Genomic DNA, 20,850 nt, shown 5'->3' with positions numbered 1-20,850 from the left:
ACAGCACTTGAAATTGTCTCATTTTGCCCTGTTTTATTCACCACTGTATCTATAGTGCCCAAAACAGTGTTTGGCCCTAAATAGATGCTTAATAAATACTTGTGGCAGAAATGAATGAGGGGTTTGCCAAAGACCCAAGTACTTCCAAGTGGTAGAATGGGGATTTGAACCCAGGTCCACCTAATTCATAGAATACTTCTGCTTTTCCACCCCCCACCACCCCCCTGCATGGTTCATTTTTTTTTTTTTTTTGAGACGGAGTCTTCCTCTGTTGCCCAGGCTGGAGTGCAGTGGTGTGATCTCCACTCACTACAACCTCTGCCTCCAGGGTACAAGCGATTCTCCTGCCTCAGCCTCCCAAGTAGCTGGGATTACAGGCACGGGTCACCGTGCCCAGCTAATTTTTGTATTTTTAGTACAGACTGGGTTTCACCGTGTTGGCCAGGCTGGTCTCGAACTCCTGACCTCAAGTGATCCACTCGCCTCGGCCTCCCAAAGTGTGAGCCACTGTGCCCTGCCAAGAGTTCAGATTTTATTCCAAGTGCAATGGAAAACCAAGGGAAGGTTTTTTGTTTGTTTTGTTTTGTTTTTTGAGATGGAGTCTTGTTCTGTCGCCCAGGCTGGAGTGCAGTGGCTCAATCTCGGCTCACTGCAACATCTGCCTCCTGGGTTCAAGCAATTCTTCTGCCTCAGCCTCCTAAGTAGCTGGGACTATAGGCATGTGCTACCACGCCTGGCTAATTTTTGTATTTTTAGTAAAGACGGGGTTTCGCCTGTGGGCCAGGCTGGTCTCGAACTCCTGACCTCAAGTGATCCACCCGCCTCGGCCTCCCAAAGTGCTGGGATTACAGGAGTGAGCCACTGAGCCAGGCCAGCAGCATAATTTTTAAAAAGGGTTTTAAGAATAATACACACAGATAAAAAGATTTGTTTTAAAAGATCACTTCGGCTGCTGCGTGGAGACTGGACTGGAGAAATGGAAGACACATAAGCTCTCTGAGCCTCGGTTTCCACATTTGCAAAAATGGGGAGAGCACCCCTCTGGTGCGGGGCTGTTGGGAGTAAGGTGGGGAAACAGTTCCCAGGAGTCTCCTTGGCACTCGAGGAACGGGCTGCGGTGCAAAAGGCCCTGTCAGGGACCTGGAAGTTGGGGCGTGGAAGCCCCACCAAGCCCCCCCACATACAGGCCTGGGGGCTGTGTCCGAACCCGGCACGGGCTGTCGCTTGCCATGGCGGCCACTAAGCGGCGTCACGGGCCGGGCACGCTCCGTCTGGAAGAGGCTCCCACCCATCAGCCCGCTCGGGACTCCGCAGCTCTGGCCTGCTAAGGGCGGGCGGGGGCGGGGCCGGCGCGTGGGGCGGAGCCAGGGCCGGAGGGGCGGGGCATGCGGGGGCGGGGCCGCGGCGACGCTGGGTGTGTGGGCGCAGATGGCGGCGGCGCACGGCGCCTGAGCGGGCCGGGGCCATGAGCGCCGCCCGGCCCCAGTTCAGCATTGATGATGCCTTCGAGCTGTCCCTGGAGGACGCGGGCCCTGGGCCCGAGTCCAGCGGGGTCGCGCGCTTTGGGCCGCTGCACTTCGAGCGTCGGGCCCGGTTCGAGGTGGCTGACGAGGACAAGCAGTCCCGGCTGCGCTACCAGGTGAACCGCCCGGCCCACCTAACCCCCTGCCCCCGGCTGGACGGGACCTCAGGCCGGGCCCCAAAGACTTCAACTCGGGGGAGAATCTGCCTAGAGGCCCCAGCTGAAGCACGAGACCGCACCCCCGCCCCGCGGACGTGACTCTTGATCCAGAGCCCTGCCCAGGCCCTCCCGGTTCCGATACCGGGCCCCAGCCAGCCGGGAAGAGCCCAGAGCCCGGGCCCGGGAGCTCATCCCTCAGCTCCAGCTGGGGAACCCAGCCGGATTCCCCACTCATCGTGGCTACTCGCCCCTGGCCCCCGCTGAGTTAGGGGAGCTCCTCTGTATCTGAACCAGACCTTGCCCCACACGCAGGAGCATCCCCTGTGCCCCAGGCCAGCTAAGCTGATGGGAACCCGCACGCCTTTCTCTATTCTGAAAGCCCTCACCCTAATTCCACCACCACCCCTAAGAGCTGGAGCTCCTCTCACATGACCAGTCCTTGCCCACCCTTTGGCTCCCACTAAACCAGAAAAACCCATTTTCCCAGAAAACCTCCACCCACCCTAGGCTGCTTTTCTTGGAGACCTGGACCAGATCCCTGTGCCTTGAACCTGGGAACCCTGGGCCTGGTCTTCCCTGGCACCCCAATTCCCAAGCTCCCATTCTAGGCCACTAAATGAGAGCTCCACCCTGACTCCCAAAGTTGGGAGGGCTCCTTTCCCTGGAATCCGTGCAGGCTCCTGCTCCCCAGAGCCCTGGCATCCACCCACCTCCTACCTGGTTTCTGTGAATCACCAAACCCGTTCTGCGGGGAGGGCAGAGGGCCAGGTGAACAGCTGCCAGGCGGCCAGGCAAATATGGTTGTGTAGGCCTGCTTTTCTCTCCCCGGGAAGGGAGTGAGGAAGGGCCCCAGCCCAGCAACCCCCCTGAGACCTGTGTTCTGCAACAGAACCTGGAGAACGATGAGGATGGAGCCCAGGCCTCTCCGGAGCCAGATGGGGGAGTCGGCATCAGGTTAGGGCCAGGTGGGGACCCACCCCTGTACCCCAGCCCCAGCTCCTATGCCCAGGGACCCTGCTCAGTCGCCCACCCCACTTCACTCACTCTCTTCCATCCCATCCTATTGATTCCTAGCCTGACCCTCACTTTCCTCACAGGGTCCCCTACACTGTAGGGTCACCCTACCCTAGTGCCCAGCTGTACTCACCTCTTTCAGAAACACCCAGTCTGGTCTGGCCCCCACCTTCATACAGGTCACCTGTCTGTCCTACAGAAACCCCTAGCTCATCCCCAGCCCCTGAATTCATCCTCACCCACCGAGGCCTCTCAGGGCCCACTATCCTGCAAGGGGCCAGCCCCAGTCCCTGCACCATGCCCTGCACTTCATCAGGACTCCTGTCCCAAAGCAACCCCGTCCTTGCCTCCCTGCCCCTCACTGGGCGCCTGTCCTTGCAGGGATTCCGGCCGAACTTCCATCCGCAGCTCCCAGTGGTCCTTTAGCACCATCAGCAGTGGCACCCAGCGCTCCTACAACACCTGCTGCAGGTGAGCCTGCCCGCCTGAGCACCCAGCCAAGCAGCCCTGGCTCTGCCCCCACAGCCTCCTGCACCCCCTCCCTCCACCTCCTTCACATTTACCCTGCTCTCCTGCCACCCAGCTGGACCCAACACCCTTTGATCCAGAAGAACCGCCGAGTGGTGCTGGCCTCCTTCCTGCTCCTGCTGCTGGGGCTGGGTGAGTGGCCCTGAGGGTTGGGGTCAAGAGGGGCCCCGTGGGAGGCTCTGCCCTCCTTTTGTGCAGGCTCTGCCTCCCCCTTGACACTGAGCCTCCCAGCATCCTGAGGAGGCAGCTGGCTGCCATCATCACACTCCCATTTTACAGGTGAGGAGACAGAGGCCTTGGGGCCTGGGCACACAGCCAGGAAATCACACATAGCTGAAAATGGAACCTGGCTTATCACTCCAAAGACTTTTCCTTTTTTAAAAAATTTAAACTGTTTAATCCATTAGGGGACAGAAGAGTAGCAGCTACCATTTTTTCTGTGTCTGCTTTGGGCAAGGTGCAGGGCAGTTTTATTTTCCCACCTTACAGAAGTCCTACAAGTGAGGTGGTGCCCAGAAGCCATGTGTAGGGGCTCAGGGATGCTGAGTGCCCAGCCAGTGCAGAGCCGCAGGGCACCTGGCACTTCCCCTTGTCTGGCATCTAAGCGCTGACAAGCACCCCTCTCCTACCCATTGCTCAGATGGGGGAACTTTTGGTCCAGAGCAGGCAGATCTCATACCAGGTGTTCTCTGGCTCCCAGGTGCCTCGTTCTTTCGGGTAGAGGAGGCAGAGTCCCCAGAAAGGATCCAGGGTTGGGGTCACGAGTGATCCATAAGGAGGGACTAACTGTGGCTGCTACCCTGGCCCATCTCTCTGCTTCTCCAGGAAGGCCAAGGCTCCCCAACCAGCCAGGCCCCTGGCACACATTCTGGCCTCTGCTCTGGGTGTTTGAATGCAGGGGAGGGGGCTGCCACTTCCCAGCACCGCTGCACAGCGGCCCCGGTAGTGCTGCCAAGTTCTTTCATTTTTCCTCTCTCAACCCAGCAAGGCAAGCCTGGGGCTACCAGAGCGCCTTAGAGGGCCTTTGTAGGGTGCAGGGAGTGTTTCAGCCCCCATCATACCCTATACCCTTTTTTTTTTTTTTTTTGAGAAGGAGTCTTGCTCTGTTGCCCAGGCAGGAGTGTAGTGGTGCAGTCTCGGCTCACTGCAACCTACACCTCTTGGGTTCAAGGGATTTTCATGCCTCAGCCTCTGGAGTAACTGGGATTACAGGTGCCCGCCACCACACCTGGCTAATTTTTTGTATTTTTTTTAGTAGAGATGGGGTTTCACCACGTTGGCCTCAGGTGATCCACCCACCTCAGCTTCCCAAAGTGTTGGGATTACAGGCGTGAGCCACCACGCCCAGCCCTTTTTATTTTTTTAGAGACAGGGTCTTGTTCTGTTGCCCAAGCTGGAGAGCTGTGGTATGATCACTGCAGCCTCAAACTCTTGGACTCAAGCCATCCTCCCAGCTGAGCCTCCCTAGTAGCTGGGACTACAGGCATGTACCACCATGCTCAGCTAATTATTATTTTTTTAAATAATAATAGAGACAAGGTCTCACTATGTTGCCCAGGCTGGTCTTGAACTCCTGAACTCAAGTGATCCTCCTGCCTCGGCCTCCCAAAGTGCTATGATTACAGCCATGAGTCACCACGCCTGGGCTGGGCTAATTTTTTTTTTTTTAACTTTTTATAAAGATGGGGATCTTGCTGTGTTGCCCAGGCTGGCTTCGAACTCCTGGCCTCAAGCGATCTTCCTGCCTTGGCTCCCTGAAGCACTGGGATTACAGGCATGAGCCACCACACCTGGCCCACCCTTTTTTTTTTTTTTTTTTTTTTTTGAGACGGAGTCTTTCTTTGTCCCCCAGGCTGGAGTGCAGTGGCGCGATCTCGGCTCACTGCAAGCTCCGCCTCCCGGGTTCACGCCATTCTCCTGCCTCAGCCTCCTGAGTAGCTGGGACTACAGGCGCCCGCCAACACGCCCGGCTAATTTTTTTTTGTATTTTTAGTAGAGACAGGGTTTCACCGTGTTAGCCAGGATGGTCTCGATCTCCTGACCTCGTGATCCGCCCGCCTCGGCCTCCCAAAGTGCTGGGATTACAGGCTTGAGCCACCGCGCCCGGCCAGGCCCACCCTTTTTGAAGTAGTCTGGGCAATGCACAAAGCAGTCCATGGTGGCCCCCCAATCCCCCAGGCTTACTACCCACCTTGTTGCAGAGCCCAAAGTCCAACTCTTCATTCCCCCATCACTCTTCTAACTGGGGACCCAGGACTCCTGCACTGCCCTGTTCTTACCCCCGGTATCCCCAATCACCTGTACTGTTAGCTTTCAGGTTCTTATTGGTTCCTCCACTAAGGACGGGCCATAAGGGCAGGGACCTTATCTGCCCTTCAGGGCGGAATTCCCAGTACCAGGCACGCAGTAGGTGTTCCATAAATGTTTGTTGAATGACTAAAAGCCCACCCCAAGGAGCAAAGAAAAATCTCTACTTTCACACACTTCCCAGGGCCTGCTCAGTGCCTTGCTCTGGAAACAGAGCTTGGTGAGCTTCCTGGGGAGGGTCTCTGCCTAGGGCACCTTCAGCTCAGGTGGTGGGAGGCATCATTCCTTAGGGCTGAGCCGGGCTGGGGGTGGGAGCCCCCGCCCTCACCACTGCTCCTGCCCCCACCCCCGCGGCTCCGTCTGTGTGCAGTGCTGATCCTGGTCGGCGTGGGACTGGAGGCGACCCCCTCTCCAGGTGAGCGACCCTCCCGCCCCCACAGGCAGCGGACACCCCTGTCTTGTGTCCACGGGTCCACGGCAAGCCCTCCCACCTCCCAGCAGTACACCGCCCCTTTTCAGCCGGGAGTGAGGCTTGCCCGGGCAGTCAGCGGCGGCCCGGAAGGCCTCGCAGCCTCCGCCCCCTCGCCCTGACCGGGCTCTGGTCCCTCCCGCAGGTGTCTCCAGCGCCATCTTCTTCGTGCCGGGCTTCCTGTTGTTGGTGCCTGGAGGTGCGAGCGGGCACCGGGGCGGAAGGGGCGGGGCCGCGGGGAGGGGAGAGGAGAGGCTGTGGGGCGGGGCTGAGGGCGGTGTTGCGGGGAGGGGCGGGCCTCGGCGCTGATAGGCCCCGCCCTGCAGTCTATCACGTGATCTTCATCTACTGCGCGGTCAAGGGCCACCGGGGCTTCCAGTTCTTCTACCTGCCCTACTTCGAGAAGTGACCGCGGCGCAGCGTGGACTCCTTGCGTCCACGGGGGCGCCCTCGGACCCGCGCCCTGTTCCGTTCCCCTCATCTCAAGGGAAGAGGCCTTCCAGGACCCTCGAAACGCCAGCCCCTAGGGAGTTTGCTCAGGAAGTTTGGGGCATGCAGGCCTGGCCCTGGGAAAGCCGCCCCTCGCCTGCTCTGTGCCTTAACTTATTCTCGGGCCGTGCGGCTGCTAGGTTGCTGTTATTTTGTGCTAATAAAAGAGTAATTAATTCCACCAGAGGCAATTGCTCTCCTCCTGTTCTGCCACTGCTAGCCCAGCCCAGCCCACCAGCCTGACCACAGCCCCCCTCCCAAGGACTGACCCTGAGGCTGAAGGGCTTCGAGCACCACCGAACGCGCTGGCAGCCCTGATGCTGAGGCTTGCCCAAGGGCACAGGGCATGTTAGAGACAGAGGTGGGCGTAGGACTCCTGGCTTGCCAGCCAGGAGGCGGCTGAAACAGCCTGCCCCACCCCCAGCCCTTGGATGACTCAACCAGCCCGTCTCTGTCTAGTGGCCCTGGCCGAGGGCACTCAGAGATGACGCAGGCCTGGGGCCTGGAGGCTGGTATCCTAGTTCCAGCCTGGCTCTGGGGCCCTGGGCTGCCACAGCCAGCCCTGAATGTGGGCCATGCCAAGGCAACGACCCAGCCCCCTCCACCCACTGCCCTCCTTCCCAGTCCCAGAGGTTGGGAGAACCTGGGGGCAGAGGGCATGGGAAGCCGCGCCTGACAGACACCCTCAGTGATCAAAGACTTAGAAATGCAGAATGTTAGAAACAAACCATCTCAGAATTTTGGAAAATCCGCATTTCAGAATCTTACGAACCAAGAAACAGAATCTTTGAGAAGCCTGAAATCTGAGATCATAGTAGCTACCAGTTATCAATTTGTTAAAAGGCCCCAGGATGGCCGGGCACAGTGGCTCAAGCCTGTAATCCTAGCACTTTGAGAGGCCAAGGTGGGAGGATTGCTTGAGCCCAGGAGTTCGAGACCAACCTGGACAACATGGCGAGACCCCATCTCTATTTAAAAAAAAAGAAAAGAAAAGGTACTAGGCCCTGCACTAAGCACTGAACACGGGTTCTATCTTGTAATCTTCACTACCTCTGTCCCATTTTGCAGATGAGGACTGACTCACCCAAGAACAGCCAGCAGGTGGTGGGTAGAATTAGGAACGTAGCCCAGGGCTTTTCCCATGACACTGCGGGGGAGGGAGAAGGAAACGGGCACTGAGCTGGTCTCTCCTATGAGCCAACCAAGAGGCTGGCTGAGTGAGCAAGGGTTGGGAGGCCCTGCTGGTGCACCTGCCCACACAGTCTATTTCCCCCACTGAAACACGGGCCCCACAAACCACTGTCTGCAGCACCCAACACAGCGGGGCCTTCAGGATTCTGAGTTAGAGGAATGGACACCCAGACTCCTGCTCTCGCTCCCACCTTTCCAGGCCCCACAGACTTCCCACCCTCATCCCCCATTCAATGCACTTAGGGGGCACCCATTAGATGCAGGAACTCCTAAACCAGTGGTCCCCCAACTGGCTATGGTAAAGGACCAGTTTTCATTTCTAATCCATCATGGTCCAGTACTTTCATAAGAAGAACTAGCCAGGTGCCGTGCCTCATGCCTGTAATCCCAGCACTTTGAGAGGCCAAGATGGGAGGATCACTTGAGCCTAGGAGTTCGAGACCAACCTGGGAAACATGGCAAAACCCCATCTATACAAAAAATACAAAAATTAGCCAGGCAGCCGGGCGCGGTGGCTCATGCCTGTAATCCCAGCACTTTGGGAGGCCGAGGCGGGTGGATCACGAGGTCAGGAGATCGAGACCATCCTGGCTAACACGGTGAAACCCCGTCTCTACTAAAAATACAAAAAATTGGCCGGGCGAGGTGGCAGGCGCCTGTAGTCCCAGCTACAAGGGAGGCTGAGGCAGGAGAATGGCGTGAACCCCGGGGGGCGGAGCCTGCAGTGAGCCGAGATCGCGCCACTGCACTCCAGCCTGGGTGAAAGAGCGAGACTCCGTCTCAAAAAAAAAAAAAAAAAAATTAGCCAGGCATGGTGGGGCGCCTGTAGTCCCACCTACTTGGGCTGGGGTGGGAGGATCACTGAGCCTGGGAGGCTGCAGTGGAGCCGTGATTGCACCACTGCACTCCAGCCTGGAAGACAGACTGAGACCTATTTCAAAAAAAAAAAAAAAAAAAAAAATACAGTAACATAAAAATTTTAAAAACTAGAAAAATGAAATAAAAAACATACAGAGGCTGGGTGCGGTGGCTCATGCCTGCAATCCCAGCACTTTGGGAGGCCGAGGCAGGTGAATCACGAGGTCAGGAATTCAAGACCAGCCTGACCAACAGGGCAAAACCCCATCTCTATTAAAAATACAAAAAAATTAGCCGGGCATGGTGGCGTGTGCCTGTAATCCCAGCTACTCAGGAGGCTGAGGCAGGAGAATCGCTTGAACCCGGGAGGCAGAGGTTGCAGTGAGCCGAGATCACGCCACTGCACAGCAGCCTGAGCAACAGAGCGAGACTGTCTCAAAAAAAAAAAAAAAAAATACAGAAGTCCACAGTTTATCAGATTAATTAGACATAAAATTACATTTCAATAAATATAATCAGAAAAAACATAGGAAAAAGGAAAAATGACAAAAACCATTGAATATGAACAAACAGGCAATTAACACAACACAGAATCGCAACTAACAACTTTTTATTCCTCTTTTTTTTTTTTGAGACGAGTCTCGCTGTCTCCCAGGCTGGAGTGCAGTGGCGCGATCTCGGCTCACTGCATCCTCTGCCTCCTGGTTTAAGCGATTCTCATGCCTCAGCCTTCCCAGTAGCTGCGACTACAGGCACGTGCCACCATGCCCAGCTAATCTTTGTATTTTTAGTAGAGACAGGGTTTCTGGCCAGGCTGGTCTCTAACCCCTGAGCCACCTCGCTCGACTTCATTCTACAATCTTAACAGAAAGTAATTTCAGAAGTGGCGACTCCCATCATTAGAAGTCTGCATTAGGAATCAGCGAGGTATAGTCCACAGAATGGTTTTTATATTTTGTAATGGTTGGAGAAAAGTCAAATAATAATAAGATTTTATGACATAAAATTATATAAATTTCAAATTTCCATGTCAATAAATGAAGTTTTACTGTTATTGATTGAATTTCCGACATAGCCACACATTTGTTGACTTGACTTTGCACTACAAACTTCAACAGCAGAGTTGCGTGAGCGGCTGCAACAGAGACTGAAGCCTCAAAGCTGAAGATAATTACTGTCCAGCCCTTTACAGAGTAAAGTTTCCCCACCCTTAGTCTACATGAACACTTTGACAGAACACCATGAATCTGACTTTTCTCTCCAGTTATTTATAAGATTTGCTGTTTATATTCTGCAGTTTCAGTGGGATATATCCAGATATACATTTATTTTTATTTACCCTACTCTGACTTCAGTTTGTTCCTTCAGTCTGGGGACTTGAAGTCTGTGGAAGTCTTTATGGAAAATTTTCAGCCATTATCTCTTTGGTTATTGCTTCTTGCTCATTCTCTATGTATTTCCTCTGTCTGAGACTCCCAAGGACTTATCTGTCTTTTTCTTTGAAACAGGGTCTCTTGCCCTGTCACCACGGCTGGAGTGCAGTGGCACGATCACTGCAGCTTCCAACTCCTGGGCTCAAATGATCCTCTCACCTCAGCCTCCTGAATAGCTGGAACTACAAGCATGAGCCACTACACTCAGCTTATTTTTTTATTATTTTTTAAAGAGGCAGGTTCTTGCTATTAGGCTGGTCTCAAACTCCTGGCCTCAAGTGATCCTCCTGCCTTCGCCTCCCAAAATGCTGGGATTACAGGCATGAGCCACCACACCCAGTCTCCAAGTGACCTTTTTTTTTTTCAGAGACGGAGTCTCGCTCTGTAGCCCAGGCTGGAGTGCAGTGGCGCCATCTCAGCTCACTGCAAGCTCTGCCTCCCAGGTTCACGCCATTCTCTTGCCTCAGCCTCCCGAGTAGCTGGCACTACAGGTGCCCGCCACCATGCCCAGCTAATTTTTTTTTTTGTATTTTTAGTAGAGATGGGGTTTCACCATGTTAGCCAGGATGGTCTCGATCTCCTGACCTCATGATCCACCCGTCTCAGCCTCCCAAAGTGCTGGGATTACAGGCGTGAGCCACCATGCCCAGCCTTCCAGTGACTTTTAACTACCCTTTAATATTTTCCATCTTTTTGTCTCTCAGTGTTACATTATAAGTGATTTCTTAGATATAGCTTCCAGTTCGTCAATCTTCTTTAAATTGTGTTTAATCTGCCTTTTAGCTTATCCATTATTTTTTATTCCAATGGCTGTGTGTGTGTATATATAAAAAATATACTTTTTTTTTAACAGAAGCCATTTTTTTTTTTTTTTTTTTTTTTTTTTTTTGACGGATTCTCACTCTATTACTCGACTCACTGCAACCTCTGCCTCCTGGGCTCAAGTGATCCTCCCACTTCAGCCTGCAGAATAGCTGGGACCACAGATGCAAGCACCACCACGCCCGGCTAATTTTTGTATTTTTAGTAGAGACGGGGTTTCACCATGTTGCCCAGGCTGGTCTCGAACTCCTGAGCTCAAGCAACCCGCCCAAAGTGCTGGGATTCCAGGCATGAGCCATGTGCCTGGCCTGTTGGGTTACTTTTTAAATCTTCCGGTTCTCTCTTCATACTATCCTGTTACTGCATGTTGATCTCTTTTCCCCTTTTAGCCGTCTTTTATTTGCATGTATCTTGTGGTCTCTTAGGCGGCTGTATTATGTACATGAGATGCCAGTCCTCTTGCTTTTATCTCTGCCTCGTCTCCTTCGTGGTGGTTTCTTCACTTTTATAATTGGTAGGCTTTTTTGTTTTGTTTTTGAGACGGAGTCTCGATCTGTTGCTCAGGCTGGGGTGCAATGGTGTGATCTCAGCTCACTGCAGCTCCACCTCCCAGGCTCAAGCGATTCTCCTGCCTCAGCCTCCGTGTAGCTGAGATTACAGGTGCACGCTACCTCGCCCGGTTAATTTTTGTATTTTTAGTAGAGATGGGGTTTCACCATGTTGGTCAGGCTGGCCTCAAACTCCTGACCTCAGGTAATTCACCCGCCTCGGCCTCCCAAAGTGCTGGGATTACAGGCATGAGCCACCACTCCTGGCCCAATAATCTGTAGTTTTTATCACAAGTTCCCCTTTGGGAGCGGCAGGGTTTTTTCCAGTTTTTTTCAGCTTTTCACACCCTGGAGAGAGACTACACGCCTGCTTGAAGGGCAGGCCCTGGAGCTCCAGGCTCTTGAGGGCAGCTTTTTCCACTCCGGGCCCTGAACGTCTGTATCCTTGCCACTTTCTACCACTGGTCAGTGCAGACAGATTAATATCTTAGCCTTTGGAGATCCTGGAATATATCCAGGGGGGTTGTTTCTTGCTCCCCAGACTCATAGGGTTCTTCTGTCACTCACGGGTGTAGGAGTCCAGGCGCCCAAGCCTCTATCCAGATCTGAAACCCCCACAGGGTCAGCTCCCTCCTACAACCCCAGCTTCGATTTCTTTGTCTTTAATACATGGAGCCATCCTTTTCTTTCTTTCAAGCTCACTTTTTTTACACTGGGGTTTTTTGGGTTTTTGTTTGTTTGCTTTTTGTCTTTCATTTTTCCTTTTGGTGGAGAATGGGGTCTCGATACATTGCCCAGGCAGGTCTCGAACTGCTGGGCTCAAGCTATCCTCCCGCTCCTGCCCCACTGACAGCTGGGATTACAGGTGTGAGCCACCGCACCCGGCTCAAGTTCATTAAAAAAAAAAAAATTATAAACATAAGTAGTGGAAGGGGTCCAGCCATCCTCTCCATTAATCATGCCACTGGGGGGTCTCCACTAAATGCTGCCAGTGCCAGGGAACTCCCTACCTCCCAGAGGTCTGGAGAGACCCAAATCTTGCTCACACTGAGGAACGGTGGGCAGCTGAGAGCAGGTCTTCTCCAGGCAGCTTGAGTAGCGGGAGGTAAGGATGAGGGTGGGCGGGTAATATAACAAGCCGACATCGAGGCCAGGTGTTTTCAGAGATAGAAGCAGTCTGGGGGCTGCTGGGTCTCCATCTCCATCCTGGAGGTTCCTGGGGGAGGGCTGCAGCCTGGGTCCGGCTGGTGTCTGGGACTGCAGGGGCAACAGATATTCCCTCCTGGAGCCTCAGGGGCGGGAGAGCATCATCACAAACTCTGTGGGAGAGAAGGGCAGGGCTTGGGTCAGTCCACGTCAGGGATCCCAGGAGGTGCTGGGCTCAGCCTAGGCCCTGGGAGGATGGGAGGGCTTTCCAGGAAGGAGACTCACCATCAAAGTCTACGGTGCCATCCCCATTGAGGTCCACTTCTTGGAGCATCTCGTCCAGCTCAGGACCCGCCAGCGGCTCCCCGAGCAGAGCCGGCACCGCCTCCCGCAGCTCCGCCACCGTAATCCGTCCATCCCTGTCCCTGTCAAACTAAGGTCCCCGCAAGGCTCAGCTCCTCCCACCCAAAGCTGCCTCAGCCTGCAGTCAGCTCCACCCTTTTATTTTTTATTTTATTTTATTTATTTTTATTTTATTTTATTTTATTTTTTGAGACGGAGTCTTGCTCTGTCACCAGGCTGGAGTGCAGTGGTGCAATCTCGGCTCACTGCAACCTCCGCCTCCAGGGTTCAAGTGATTCTCCTGCCTCAGCCTCCTGAGTAGCTGGGATTACAGGTGCCCACCACAACCCTCCGCTAATTTTTGTATTTTTAATAGAGATGGGGTTTCGCCATGTTGGCCAGGCTGGTCTTGAATTCCTGACCTCGTGATTCATCTGCCTCGGCCTCCCAAAGTGCTGGGATTACAGGCGTGAGCCACCGCGCCCGGGCAGCCAGTCCCACTCTTAACCACTGCCTGTACCTAGATGCTCCCCTGCCCACCATCTCTGCCCATGCACACCTTCCACACCCTCCCACACCAAGGTGGTTTGCCTCCTACTCCAGGAAGTCTCCCTGGATGGATCCTCTAGCTGAGAGTGAGCTGAACCCTCTCTGACCCATCCCTGGGCCCCAGTCCCACCGCCTTCAGGGCTCTAGGCCTTCCCAAGGCTGAGACCTGAGTGAGAGGCCAGCAAGGATGCCACCCAGCCCTGCCCTCCTCTGCCCACCTCACCACACTCCGCACCTCTCGGAAGGCGATGTGCAGCTCTCGCACCCCCAGCATATGCGCCGTCTCCTCCCTCAGCTTTGGGCCTATCAGTTCTACAAACTCCTCAAAGTCCACACGGCCACCCACTGCGGACCCAGGAAGAGTGTCACAATGGTGAGGGCATAAAAGCTGAAGCCCAAGGAGGAACATCCCACAGGCCAGACACCCCCACCCCCAGGCTCTGCACCTAGGAAGAAACACCCGTGTCCACGCCTGCAGCAGATAGGAGGCCGGAACCCCCGTCCTTGGCTGCTGGGGTGCTGGGGCTGCTTCTGCGCTTAGTGAAGAACCCAAGTGTGTGAGGAAGAGACCAGGCTTTGGAGCCAGATAGTGCCCTGTTCAAATCTTGTCCCTGCTGCTGATGTGCGTGGCACTGGCTGACTTACTGACCCTCCCTTCCTCATCCTAGGAGCAGGGCGAGGAGCCTACTCCATGGGGCTCATGTTCATGGCCATGAAGTACTGGAGACCAGCGGGCAGCAATAAATGCCACTTCCAAACACACCCATGTGGTCCATGCCTCAGTTCTAAGATGCCGTCAGTCACACAAAGCACTCATGGTCACGCAACAGCTCTGGGGACAGAAAAGAAGCATGACACCAAATGTCCATCTCAATTGTAAATCACATCCCCATTTTGGAAATTGTAAGGAAAAAATGCAGGAGTCCTGGAATGAAGTGAATACAAGATCTGTCTGAGGACAAACCAGTGAAGGGGAACCACACAGTTCCTGCCATCAGACACTGAGTCGCAAGGCGTGGGTGGGGTCCTCTCCCATCAGGGCGACCGAGATTCAGGCAGCTGCCACCAGGGCACAGGGCTGAGGCAGGGTCACAGAAAGAGAGAGAAAGAGAGAGGGTGCCAGGTGACTAGTATCAGCGGACAGCACTTTATCACTGAGTCAGGGGCTTCTGGGCCAGCGAGGCAGGAAGGGCTCGGGTGGAAGGAGCAAATGTGTACAGCGGCCATGGCAACAGACATCCCGAGCCAGGGTCCTCAACCCAAGCCCGAAGGGGCTCTCCTGGGTCTCCGGGCCGCCTTGCTGGGCTGCCTTCCCACACAGAGAGGCAGGAGCTTGAACCCAGTGCCCGTGCCTGGAAACCGCCACCCTCCCTCACTCCCACCGGCACCCCAATGGACTCCCAAGGGCCACCTCCCGCCAGCCCTTCGTGACCCCCTGAACTACGCAGGCTGCCCAGGTGGGCGGGCTCCCGCACTGACTGCGCATCTTGATGTGCTGCGAGACCTCCAGGAGCTCCATCTCGGTGGGCATGTAGCCCAGGGTCCGCATGCAGTCACCCAGCTCCCGGTGGCTGATGTAGCCGTCACGGTCAGTGTCAAACTCCTCGAAGGCGGCCTGAAGCTCTGTGGAGGAGGGAGGTCAAGCCCAGGTGGCCAGGCTCAGGCACAGCTCCCACCCCCTGCCAGCAGCAAGAGCCACTCACCATCTAGCTCCTCAGGGCCCAGCTCGCGGTCCTGCAGAGGGAGAGTTCAGGATGTCCCCAGGGCCAGCCACAGCTCTGTCATCCTTCCTCTTCCATCCCCTGCTCATGTTGGCCTGGGCAGGGCCCAGCCCCACCAGAGTAGGAAAAGGATGCTGAAGCCTCGTGGGACCCAGGAGGAGCAAGCTCCCTTTTGTGCTCCTGGGGCCTAGAGCTCCCACAGAGCCCTGGTGTGAATTCTGGCTCTGCCCACCGCCCACGCTGGCCCGAGACCCACCCTTCCCCAAACCGCAGCAACTCTGCCCCACAGCCCAGGCTCAGTCTGGGGCAGAAGAGGCAGAGGGCCTCTCAGGGGCAGGGTGAGCTGAGCCCAAGGGGTGTCTCTCCAGCCCCACCCCCAGGACCCCCAGCCCAACCCAGGTCCCACCTAACCTTCCCGAAGACTCGATTGAGCAGGGGCCCGTATGTCCTCTGAGCAGTGTCGTGCCGGGAGTCAGGACGATGTCGGTGGGACTGGCAAGAAGAGGCCGGCCCAGGGGATGCAGGGGGTGCGCCCGCCGGCCCCTCTCCAGTGCTGGGAGGGTTATTGCTGCTCCCCGGGGCCTCGGGGCCTGTCTGCTCCCCAGAGCTGCCAGTGCGCTTTCGAGACCCTCGGAGTCCCCTCTCCTTCTTGCTCCTCTTCCTGGTCAGCGGGGTCTCCTCTGCATCACTCTTGGGAGTCACAACCCCCGCAGGGGGCTTCTGAGGGCCAGTGGCCAGGTTTGGGCCGTGCTGCCCCCTTGCCTGCTCTGTGGCCATGGGGGAGGGATAACAGTGCTCAGAGACACTGCACCCCTGGGCACCCTTGGCTTTCAGGACCCATAAAGCTGCTTATGCACCCCCACTCTTAGAGCTGAGAGCCTAGGATCGGGCTCTGAGGGGGATTAGGGTAAGTGAGCCAGGCAGCCCTGGCCCTAATCCCAGTCCTCTGCCCCAGGGCTGGCCAGGGCAGAGCCAGATGCGTCCAGAGAACTGTCCTTGGTCAGAAGCAAGGGGCACCAGGACGTGGTGGCTGCCATGAGCCTCAGATGCCAGATCTGCCACTTAGTAGCCGGGGGATCCAGCAAATTCCCCTCCCAGCCTCAGTTTCCCTATCTATAAAACACGGGGAATAATGCTAGGGCGCAGAAGACTCAGCCCATGTGTGACATGGGCGGAGGACTTCGTTAGGCAGAGAGGACCAGGGAAGGCATCTCAGGTGGGAGGAGGCATGTGGACAATGGCTGGGAGGTGGGAAAGGATGAGCAAGTGGCCTACTGAGGCCCCCCCGATGGGTGACATCCTGGCCAGAGCAGGGGGCATGTGAAATGGAGGAAGAGGCCAGATCACAGATGCCTCGAATGCCGGTTTGAGGAGCACAGGGAGTGATGTGGGAGGAGGTGGACCTCGGGGTCTTAGAGGCTTCCCTGGGCTAGAGAGGCCCTGGGGAGGAGGGTCTGACTGTCCAGGCCCATCAGGGCTGGGGGAGGGGGTCTAGCTGGTCACTTGGCCCTACTGGGCCAGGGTTAGGGTTTCCCGGCAAGCAGCCCCATGAATGATTGATGTCCTCTCAGCTTCAGTTTCCTGCCCACCCGCCTTAGCGCCGCCAGGCGCCACAAAGCAGGCCCCAGTGAGGGCCGGGGGGACAGCTGGAGCACTGGTCAGGCAGGCACGCCCTGCTCCTTCCACCCATCGGCCTCTGCCTCCCAGGTAAGCCAGGTCCCACTGGTCAGGGCCTCAGTCTGGGGGTGCCTGGGGCTCTGATCCAATAGGGAATGGAGACAGCAGAGGGGGTCAGCCTGAGGAGGAACCCTAGGGGTACGGAGGGCACCAGACTAAAGGCCAAGTGGCTAGAGCCGTGGGCCGTGGGCAGGGGCCAGCCCTTCAGGGCGTCCGTTCCCTCCCCAGACTACACCACCACCTGGGCTCTCATCGCCCCCAAAGGGAAACTCCCTCCCCTCTGCCAGTGGGGAAGGGCGAGGTGGGGCTGCAGGCCTCTTGGATCCCAGGTCTGGGTGCCCCTCAAATCCTCTCACCCTCACCATCCCACCACCATCCCACCACAAAGCCCCTCCCCTTCTCTGTTTAGCAGCTCCAGGAGACAAACAGCGGTCACCTCCTGCCTGAGCTGTGGGAAGTGGGAGAGGGCCGCGGTGGGGTGGAAGATGCTGGAGAGGCACCAGGGGCTCCTAGGATGGCCCTCCTGACCCCAGGCTGCAGGGTCCTGAGGCTCAGAGACCTCATCCTGAGCCCATGAGGGACACTTGCTGGAGGGGAGGGGGTTCCCACTGCCCCAGACTCCCTACCTTCGGGTCCCCTGGGCCCATGGGAACCAGAGCCCTCCCTTCTTGGAATCCTAAACACTCGAACCCCAGGGGAGCAGGCATAAAGGGGCCTTGTGATGAGCAGACCAAATGGTCTTCAAACTGTGTTCCCTGGAACCCTGGGGGGTAAGGGTACTCTTCGCTCCCTTAATTTGAGCACCCCGTTTTAGTTCATATAGGAGTGCCACTAGAATACTTTTTTTTTTTTTTTGAGGTGGAGTTTTGCTCTTGTTGCTCAGGCTGGAGTGCGATGGCACGATCTTGGCTCACAGCAACCTCTGCCTCCCGGGTTCAAGCGATTCTCCTGAGTAGCTGGGATTAGAGGCATGTGCCACCACGGCCAGCCAATTTTGTATTTTTAGTAGAGATGGGGTTTCTCCATGTTGGTCAGGCTGGTCTCGAACTCCCGACCTCAGGTGATCTTCCCAAAGTGCTGGGATTACAGGTGTGAGCCACCGTGCCCGGCCTTAGAATACTTTACTTACAGACAAAATTCCCTACTTTTAACAATGTTTGAAAGCCTCCAGGTTAGTCTACCCGGACACACTGGGACTCCACATGGCAGAAGATTAAGTCTGTCTGGACACAGTGTCTCATGCCTGTAATCTCAACACTTTAGGAGGCCAAGGTAGGAGGATCACTTGAGCTCACCAGTTCAAGACCGACCTAGGCAACATAGTGAGACCTTGTCTCTACTAAAAATTTAAAAAGTAGTGGGTGCAACCTGTAGTCCCAGCTACTAGGGAGGCTGAGATGGGAGGGTTGCTGGAACCCAGGAGGTGGAGGCTGCAGGGACTATGCCACTGCACTCATCCTGGGCAATAGAGCAAGGCCCTGTCTCTCAAAAAAAATCAAAGAAAAGAAAAGTCTGGGTTGAGGCCTGGCACCTCCCTTCCTACCTTCACTGATTCTCTGAACCTTCCCCTCCTTGCCTGTAAAGTAGATTGTATATCGGGCCGGGCGCGGTGGCTCACGCTTGTAATCCCAGCACTTTGGGAGGCCGAGGCGGGCGGATCACGAGGTCAGGAGATCGAGACCACGGTGAAACCCCGTCTCTACCAAAAATACAAAAAAATTAGCCGGGCGTGGTGGCGGGCGCCTGTAGTCCCAGCTACTCGGAGAGGCTGAGGCAGGAGAATGGCGTGAACCCGGGAGGCAGAGCTTGCAGTGAGCCGAGATCGCGCCACTGCACTCCAGCCTGGGTGACAGAGCAAGACTCCGTCTCAAAAAAAAAAAAAAAAAAAAAAAAGTAGATTGTATGAGGACTCCATGAGGTCATCCACTTCAAGTCCTTGGCATAGGATAACTACTCAAAAGGTGATGACAATGGTGCAGGGAGGGATGGTGACTTGCCTGGAGATGCACAGCACCGTCTCTCCCATACTCGGTCATTCACACCATCATTGATTCACCAGGCACCCACTCCGTGTCCAGCAGCCAGGCACCCACTCCGTGTCCAGCAGGACTCTGGGGACCCCAGATGGACACTACTATGGAAGCCGACCTGGGTGCCACCGGCCACGGGCCCCGCACAGAGTTTGATGAGGAGGACTCCTACCCCCAGGGTGGCTGGGACACGGTCTTCCTGGTGGCCCTGCTGCTCCTTGGGCTGCCAGCCAATGGGTTGATGGCGTGGCTGGCCGGCTGCCAGGCCCGGCATGGAGCTGGCACGCGTCTGGCGCTGCTTCTGCTCAGCCTGGCCCTCTCTGACTTCTTGTTCCTGGCAGCAGCAGCCTTCCAGATCCTAGAGATCCGGCATGGGGGACACTGGCCGCTGGGGACAGCTGCCTGCCGCTTCTACTACTTCCTGTGGGGCGTGTCCTACTCCTCCGGCCTCTTCCTGCTGGCCGCCCTCAGCCTAGACCGCTGCCTGCTGGCACTGTGCCCACACTGGTACCCTGGGCACCGCCCAGCCCGCCTGCCCCTCTGGGTCTGCGCTGGGGTCTGGGTGCTGGCCACACTCTTCAGTGTGCCCTGGCTGGTCTTCCCCGAGGCTGCCGTCTGGTGGTACGACCTGGTCATCTGCCTGGACTTCTGGGACAGCGAGGAGCTGTCACTGCGGATGCTGGAGGTCCTGGGGGGCTTCCTGCCTTTCCTCCTGCTGCTCATCTGCCATGTGCTCACCCAGGCCACGGCCTGTCGCACCTGCTGCCGCCAACAGCAGCCCGCAGCCTGCCGGGGCTTCGCCCGTGTGGCCAGGACCATTCTATCGGCCTACGTGGTCCTGAGGCTGCCCTACCAGCTGGCCCAGCTGCTCTACCTGGCCTTCCTGTGGGATGTCTACTCCGGCTACCTGCTCTGGGAGGCCCTGGTCTACTCCGACTACCTGATCCTGCTCAACAGCTGCCTCAGCCCCTTCCTCTGCCTCATGGCCAGTGCCGATCTCCGGGCCCTGCTGCGCTCCGTGCTCTCGTCCTTCGCGGCAGTTCTCTGCGAGGAGCGGCCGGGCAGCTTCACGCCAGCTGAGCCACAGACCCAGCTAGATTCTGAGGGTCCAACCCTGCCAGAGCCGATGGCAGAGGCCCAGCCACAGATGGATCCCTTGGCCCAGCCTCAGGTGAACCCCACACTCCAGCCACGATCGGATCCCACAGCCCAGCCACAGCTGAACCCTACAACCCAGCCACATTCGGATCCCACAGCCCAGCCACAGCTGAACCCCACAGCCCAGCCACAGTCAGACACTAAGGTCCAGACCCCTGGACCCGCTGCCAGTTCTGTGCCCAGTCCCTGTGATGAAGCCTCCCCAACCCCATCCTCGCATCCTACCCCAGGGGCCCCTGAGGACTCAGCCATACCTCCTGCCTCTGAAGGAGAAAGCCCCAGCAGCACCCCGCCAGAGGCAGCCCCGGGCGCAGGCCCCACGTGAGGGTCCAGGAACGCCCAGGCCCACCAGAGCAGTGAAAGAGCCCAGGGCAGACAGAGGAACCAGCCAGTCAGACAGGTGAGGAGCCGCGGACACCGTTGTCCTTAAAAACCCTGCCGAGTCCGTCAGGCCTGGAAGGAGGACTTGAGGGAGGGGAAACAATCCAGCCAAAAGTCTCAGGCAGTTCCATGTCAGTGTCCCCTGCTCCCGGCCATCAGCCTTTTCTGTGGTTGCTCCCAACACACACAGAGTTGCCCAACAGCCCCCGAACCGCAGCTAATGGCGTCTTGCGGGGTACTGTCCCTCAACACCCCAGACCCCGCTGACAATTCTCCCCTGGGCCTCCTGCTGGAGGAAGACAACAGGGGGCACTTTCCCCAGGCTTGACCTGACCTCCCTTTGGTCCTTCCCTACCTCTCCTCCTCCGGGCCTGAACACAAGGACGTGAAACAAAAAAAAGTCCCTGCAGAGAAGGGGGCCTCCAGGAGCCACCAGCCCCAAGCAGGAGCCTGAGGCCCTGGTGAGTCACAAGCTGGCCTGGCATAGCCAAGCCTGGTCCACCAGT

General features: G+C 56.6%; 3 protein-coding genes across 7 annotated transcripts; 2 read left to right on the top strand and 1 right to left on the bottom strand.

Annotated features, from left to right (window-relative positions):
- Positions 1 to 1,387: 1,387 nt before the first annotated feature.
- TMEM134 (transmembrane protein 134) lies at positions 1,388 to 6,669 on the top strand. 4 transcript variants are annotated; one of them, XM_055270066.2, is made up of 7 exons: positions 1,388 to 1,639; positions 2,571 to 2,635; positions 3,077 to 3,166; positions 3,279 to 3,355; positions 5,901 to 5,945; positions 6,145 to 6,198; positions 6,326 to 6,669. In XM_055270066.2, exons 1-7 carry the CDS (start codon positions 1,466 to 1,468, stop codon positions 6,406 to 6,408), a joined length of 588 nt encoding a protein of 195 aa, XP_055126041.1. In that variant the 5' UTR covers positions 1,388 to 1,465; the 3' UTR covers positions 6,409 to 6,669. The 4 variants fall into 4 exon arrangements, with proteins under 4 accessions (XP_055126041.1, XP_055126044.1, XP_055126049.1 ...); XM_055270074.2 differs by having other exon boundaries at positions 1,402 to 1,639; positions 3,104 to 3,166; XM_063643929.1 differs by having other exon boundaries at positions 1,402 to 1,639; positions 5,715 to 5,945.
- A 2,461-nt stretch (positions 6,670 to 9,130) lies between these two features.
- On the bottom strand, positions 9,131 to 18,633 carry CABP4 (calcium binding protein 4). 2 transcript variants are annotated; one of them, XM_055270059.2, is made up of 6 exons: positions 15,510 to 18,633; positions 15,081 to 15,111; positions 14,857 to 15,000; positions 13,613 to 13,722; positions 12,772 to 12,919; positions 9,131 to 12,659 (listed from the first exon to the last, which is right to left on the bottom strand). In XM_055270059.2, the coding sequence occupies exons 1-6, from the start codon at positions 15,873 to 15,875 to the stop codon at positions 12,631 to 12,633; spliced, it is 828 nt and encodes a 275-aa protein (XP_055126034.1). In that variant the 5' UTR covers positions 15,876 to 18,633; the 3' UTR covers positions 9,131 to 12,630. The 2 variants fall into 2 exon arrangements, with proteins under 2 accessions (XP_055126034.1, XP_055126037.1); XM_055270062.2 differs by lacking the exon at positions 9,131 to 12,659 and having other exon boundaries at positions 12,780 to 12,919; positions 13,596 to 13,722.
- Positions 18,634 to 18,894: 261 nt separating this feature from the next.
- On the top strand, positions 18,895 to 20,299 carry GPR152 (G protein-coupled receptor 152). The gene has a single exon (XM_055294419.2). It carries the CDS (start codon positions 18,900 to 18,902, stop codon positions 20,286 to 20,288), a length of 1,389 nt encoding a protein of 462 aa, XP_055150394.2. The 5' UTR covers positions 18,895 to 18,899; the 3' UTR covers positions 20,289 to 20,299.
- The last annotated feature ends 551 nt before the right edge of the window (positions 20,300 to 20,850 follow it).

Source organism: Symphalangus syndactylus, chromosome 1 (genome assembly GCF_028878055.3).
Source record: "Symphalangus syndactylus isolate Jambi chromosome 1, NHGRI_mSymSyn1-v2.1_pri, whole genome shotgun sequence".
Classification (NCBI taxonomy): Eukaryota; Metazoa; Chordata; class Mammalia; order Primates; family Hylobatidae; genus Symphalangus; species Symphalangus syndactylus.
Note: the sequence above shows the minus strand (reverse complement) of the source record. Positions and strands in the feature narration are given on the sequence as shown.

Bases quoted from the DNA above. Each gene is read 5' to 3' on its own strand.
- TMEM134 (XM_063643929.1), top strand. From the start codon at position 1,466: ATGAGCGCCGCCCGGCCCCAGTTCAGCATTGATGATGCCTTCGAGCTG. The intron at 1,640-2,570 runs GTGAACCGCCCG...GTTCTGCAACAG, and splicing joins AGTCCCGGCTGCGCTACCAG to AACCTGGAGAACGATGAGGA. The intron at 3,167-3,278 runs GTGAGCCTGCCC...CCTGCCACCCAG, and splicing joins TCCTACAACACCTGCTGCAG to CTGGACCCAACACCCTTTGA.
- CABP4 (XM_055270059.2), bottom strand. From the start codon at position 15,875: ATGGCCACAGAGCAGGCAAGGGGGCAGCACGGCCCAAACCTGGCCACT. The intron at 13,723-14,856 runs GTCAGTGCGGGA...CTGGGTCCGCAG, and splicing joins GCAGCACATCAAGATGCGCA to TGGGTGGCCGTGTGGACTTT. The intron at 12,660-12,771 runs GTGAGTCTCCTT...TCTCTCCCACAG, and splicing joins TGGCACCGTAGACTTTGATG to AGTTTGTGATGATGCTCTCC.
- GPR152 (XM_055294419.2), top strand. From the start codon at position 18,900: ATGGACACTACTATGGAAGCCGACCTGGGTGCCACCGGCCACGGGCCC.